The sequence below is a fragment of the Protomyctophum parallelum genome (genome assembly GCF_964188405.1).
Source record: "Protomyctophum parallelum genome assembly, chromosome: 7".
Taxonomy (NCBI): domain Eukaryota; kingdom Metazoa; phylum Chordata; class Actinopteri; order Myctophiformes; family Myctophidae; genus Protomyctophum; species Protomyctophum parallelum.
Genome location: NC_139705.1, coordinates 6,611,413 through 6,616,792, shown reverse-complemented (window position 1 = coordinate 6,616,792; position 5,380 = coordinate 6,611,413). Strand labels below are relative to the sequence as shown.

General features: G+C 44.5%; 1 protein-coding gene across 1 annotated transcript; it reads right to left on the bottom strand.

The window, feature by feature from the left end:
- Positions 1-1,014: 1,014 nt before the first annotated feature.
- On the bottom strand, positions 1,015-4,735 carry LOC310861442 (uncharacterized protein; the record flags this gene model as incomplete). Its single annotated transcript, XM_083768873.1, has 6 exons — positions 4,586-4,735; positions 3,843-3,971; positions 2,527-2,598; positions 2,013-2,186; positions 1,345-1,502; positions 1,015-1,207 (listed from the first exon to the last, which is right to left on the bottom strand). Exons 1-6 carry the CDS (start codon positions 4,658-4,660, stop codon positions 1,015-1,017), a joined length of 801 nt encoding a protein of 266 aa, XP_083624999.1. The 5' UTR covers positions 4,661-4,735.
- Positions 4,736-5,380: the final 645 nt, after the last annotated feature.

Here is a 5,380-nt window from a genome sequence, read left to right as displayed (position 1 = left end):
ACAGGGACAGGGCACGCAGGCACAGGGACAGGGCACGCAGGCACAGGGACAGGGCACGCAGGCACAGGGACAGAGGATGCAGGCACAGGGACAGGGACAAGGCACGCAGGCACAGGGACAGAGGATGCAGGCACAGGGACAGGGACAAGGCACGCAGGCACAGGGACAGAGGATGCAGGCACAGGGACAGGGGATGCAGGCAAAGGCACAGGGACAGGGGACGCAGGCACAGGGGATGCAAGCACAGGGGATGCAAGCACAGCAGAATTTGTGGCCTTTAAAATGCTGCGTGGTCTAGCCACAGGCGGCTTGCCGTACGCAGCAGGGGGATTACTCAGACTTGTGTCCCATGATAAGCGATTGCCAGAATTCTGGCCCGCATTCACATGACCATCAGGCAGAGGAAGACTTCGCTTTATGACGCTGCCCGGCGACCCGTGTCCGCCACTAGACGTGAGATCTGAGTGAAAGTGTGCTCCAGTTGACAAAGTGGGCCCTGTGTCTTCAGCCGTGCCAAGGCCCCGCTGCAGGCCCAGGGCCCTTGGATTGTCATAAATGTTCTCAGATTGAGACTTCCTCTTCCACTCCAAGCACAACTTGTCAATGGCCTGGACCCAAGCGTCTCTCTCCTTCTGAAGAACCTCAGAGCTCTTTGTTTGATCTGTCACTGGCACACGGAAGCTGCAATACATCAACCAAACAGCCAGTTAGCAAACACAACTTAAATTAACTTCCCTTATTGGCAGTGTGACTGTAAGCAACACATGACAATTGCCAGACTACATGCAAAACGAATATTTATGACATTTTCTAAATTAGGATATGTGGGGGGGGGGGGGGGGGAATATTTCAGTGATAATATATGGATGGGAAAAAGGGCTTCACGTGTTATAAAATTGTAAAACTATATAGAATCACTAGGCTTTAAATCATGTTACAACAGGCATTAAAAGTTTAAAACCATCCTGGCAATGATATTCTCACATTCTCCCCATGCATCTTTTCCAAGCCAACTCACTGGTACTCATTCTTGTGTGTGATCAGAGTGAAAGAGTCAGGGCTGTGGGGTTTCTCTACGCTGGTGTCTCCATCTGAGAGGTGAATGACGATGGACGGGGTTACTGTGGACGTCACCTCACTATCAGATGACCCTCTGGGTCCAACTCGGACCATGGTCAGCTGAGCCGGGTGGAGATGTACCTCGTATCTGTAACAAAGATGGAGATAGCCAAGTGGTAGTTAATATCTGGGACTGCAAGTCAAATCACATGGTCATATATCTTTTTCTGTTGAAGAGTATTTAGTGGTGATATAATTGGCAGTGCTTGTGTAATGGACACATACTTCACCCATTTGAATGACGCGAGTCCCCCTTTGTGCAGCAACAAGACACCATATCGAAGACTCTTTGTTTCTGGAGGCTGCTGGTGTGTATCCGCACTGCCTTCTGTGGGCTGGCTATAAATGTTCCCGTAGATTATCTGATTGACAAGCTCCATGATCTATAGATAAACATGAATTAACAGGTTATGTGAAAAAGTAGTTAATAGAGCACAAACTAAATCATTATTATTATTATTGTAACGTGCCTGACATAGCCATTTTGGACGTGGCATGTACTGTACATTTGACCAAACAGCTTGTGTTCATATTTGGAAGCCTCTGTAATGTCCATAAATCAGCTGTGAGAGGCTTTCAGACTGCAGAAATGCCCAAGCCAAGAGCTAAGGCAGTCGCCACTCGCCATATATGGAGGAGGCAATTCTGACTGTACCTGTGAGTGAGTGTGAGTGTGAGTGTGAGTGTGAGTGTGAGTGTGAGTGTGAGTGTGTGTGTGTGTGTGTGTGTGTGTGTGTGTGTGTGTGTGTGTGGTGTACATGCACAAGCAGATACATGTGCATACCTGTGTGCCTGTCCATGTTTGTGTGTAATGCTGTTCATGTTGATTTAATTGCGTGTGAATATACTGGGATCAACACCCTAACCTACTGTAAGTGAAAGAATAAAGTGACCTTGTGTTTATCGTCCACTGAGGTAGCCTCCAGCTCATAATCATGATGTTCTTTGAAGGACACAGAGAACCTAGAGCCAACTCCATCATCGCAGCTCTTGACGATAGCGAAGGGAAGCTGTCTCTTGATGATACCTTTCTCTATGCTGCACACCATCTTTGTGTTGAAGTCAATCTGAAATTGAATGCACATACAGACAGTTTCAGCAAGACTTTCTACAGTACACGTGACAGTGTATGTGCAGCTGTAGAACTATTTAAATGTTGTGAAGTTAATATGTTAGCGCAGTCGGAACACATTCCACAGTATAATCGCCAGTGTTCATTTAATTCTAGTGTACAAATGACACCAAATGGACCTATCTATTTGGTGACATTTGTACTATCTCAACAACAAGGATTTTACTGTGTACTGCACTATTAAATGTATATTTTCAAGTATTGGGCTTCATATAACAGTTACGTTCAGACTCAATTTTTTTTAAAACTTGTATTTTCATAATACCAAGGCTCACCTGAAAAACTCGCTTCTGCCACCTATAGTGTGAATTCTTGTAAACACTGAAGTTGTACTGTGTGGGTTGCACCTACATCAACAAAGGATACAGGGATTAACACATGACACAATGAGGATGTTATGATAGTTAGGATGTTATGTTATTACCTGATGGAATCAAACACCCTAATGCAGAGGTGGTCTCTTTGGACGTTGTGAGCTTGTTGGTCATCTATTTTAGCTATTCGTCGGATAGGGCAGCAGGCTTACGTGGTAGCGTGATTTTGTCAGATGTAAGAAGGGGAGACTCCAAGGAAATAATGTTGGTAACCACTGTGTATTGTGAGTTATGTGTTCCAACTAAGGTGCATATAAGCCAAATTCCTTCCTAAACATAAGCACACCAAGCTGGCCATAACAAACAGGCTTTTTTTTTTAGAAACTGCTCGGACAGGACAGACAACTTAGACCAACTTGATTTGGGGCTTGTAGCCTCAGGGTCCACTCGTCCATTTTTTGACACAAGCCTAAACTACAGTAACTAACACTAACTACAGTAGGCTATTACTAACATTAAAGTTGTTCTTGAATCTAGACTATAAGTAACTGTATAAGTCAAGTTTATTTGGAAAGCACCTTTAAAAACAACTTGCATTGACCAAAGTGGAACAGGTCAGCGCCCTGAGAACCATGACGGACAGAGAGCCATAACGGACATAGAGGAGAAATAGCCATATTGCTATCCCTCGCTCTAAACATGAATCTGGATTCCCCCCAATTGACAATCTCCACAAGAAGAGACAGCGCAGGAAAAGATCCTCTGCCAGGGACCCCTCACACAAACTCTTTACAAGTTTAACCTAACTACATGTCCAGAGCATGCCCAGAGCCACTGCTGCAGAGTCACCGTAAAGGTGTTGCTCAAGCCACACTGTGTAAATTAAAAGGATAGACTTAAATAGCACAGGGAAGTGGTTACCAGCAAGAATCCAGCTTTCCTCCTTTCAATGTTTTTGTAGCGCCTCACGCCCGTCACATAGTGACATGTGTCGGCCATCAGTTTGTTAGCCTGCATGGCATTGCCAGACTGATCACATGGCTATCAGTTTGTAGCTTCATGTCGCTGGCTTCCACTGAAAAGTACTTGTAGCCTGTTGCATTGTCACAGCTAGTGTGAACACAGCATGAGACTTTATTATCTGGACACTTAATCATGGGCACTTGCTCTAATAGGCCTACATGTAACTATTAAGTGACATGTACGCTGCTTCTACAGGAAAGACAGAGCTATTCTAAAATACTTTTTGTAGGATTTTACAGTGTGGGTTTCAGTACCTCCTCATCCACTGTCTTCTGTTTAAGCAGCTGCTGCCGGTCCTTTTTGGCCTGGTTTAGAGCGTCCTCAATGGTCATCTCTCCACTCTTGACCTTGTTCATGATGCTCAGCTGCATCTCGTTACTCAGCTGGAGGAGAGAGCACAACCCATAGATGATTTAAGAGACAGACAGAAAGACAGACAGAGTGTGTGCTGTGTGGTGTAAAAAACAAATGTGGACTCTGGGGGGGTAGCCTTGAATCAAGACTATATCATAGATTAATTACGAATTTTATCGATTCTGACATTTCCATATCTATAAGTCAGACTCATAAAATACATTTATGATGCCAAGCTAGGGGGGGGGGGGGGGATCTCTGGGTGATTTCTGCTAAACAGATTCAATTCCAGAATCAGATTCTGACTAGGCCTACTACAAATAATATTCAAATGTCAACTGTCACGGTTGGTCAGATTTCTGAGTAATACGACTCGGTTCCTAAAAGATAACAAGGACTGCAGTTGTGCAGTGTGATTTTGAGGAAGTAGGCTATAGCTGTCAGCTCCTACATATAGCTATAGCCAAGACAACTACAGTTTTCATAATTATGTTCTTGCGCAAATCCCATCACTGGAGAACACTCCATTACGACAACGTAGCACCAGTAGTAGGCTATATGCATGCATACTGCATAGCCTACTGTATATGACCTACTTGAGTCTTTGAACTTGATTTTGGGGCAAAACAAATAGAGATCTTACCTGTGGCAAAAGCTCTTCTTGGCCTCTGTCCATCTTGGAGAGATTGTCCCTTTTCTTTGGTCCAATATTAAGCATAATGACAGTGACTTTAGGCAAAAAAACGATGCAATAGTCTCAATCCAGCTGTTTGTACTGCGAAGGATCTCTGCGCAAAGCCTCAATCAGTGCTGCTTCACTGTGGAAGCTCCAGGAACTGAAACACTTTCCTCTCTAGTAGTCTACCACTCAACTCCCTGAGGTTCAGGTTTCACATCATCCAGCCAGTCACCGAACAGGTAATACACGCCCCCCGGCCCCCGTGAACCTGACATTTACTTCGCCCTATGGCGTGTCGTGCAGCGAAAATAGCCGATCTACAAGGCTCACAACGAATCCCATGTGACGCACTGTAAGCTTGTAGATCTGTATGCGACACCCAGATTGAGGTATGGTATGGACACGCGCGTTTCAACAGGCTAGCCAGAAGAACTGGACCCTCTGCTATGACCCATTTAGTAGTTTTTCCAGTTGAGAGAAAGATATTGATCAGATGGATACTACAATTCTAGCCCAAACATTTAGATTCTCGTAGAGTGTTTTTTTCGATTCTGGCGAATCTCTCTCAGAATCGAAAAAAAACCCTCTACGAGAATCTAAATGTTTGGGCTACTACAATTCGGTGGGGACATCTTGGCACCTCGATGTAAAATTGCATGCTATTTAGTTTACAAAATAAAATGCGGTATGCATGCGGTTACAGGCTACATCATTATCAGACTTAATTTTATCCTACAAGTAACTTCTTGTTTATGCCCC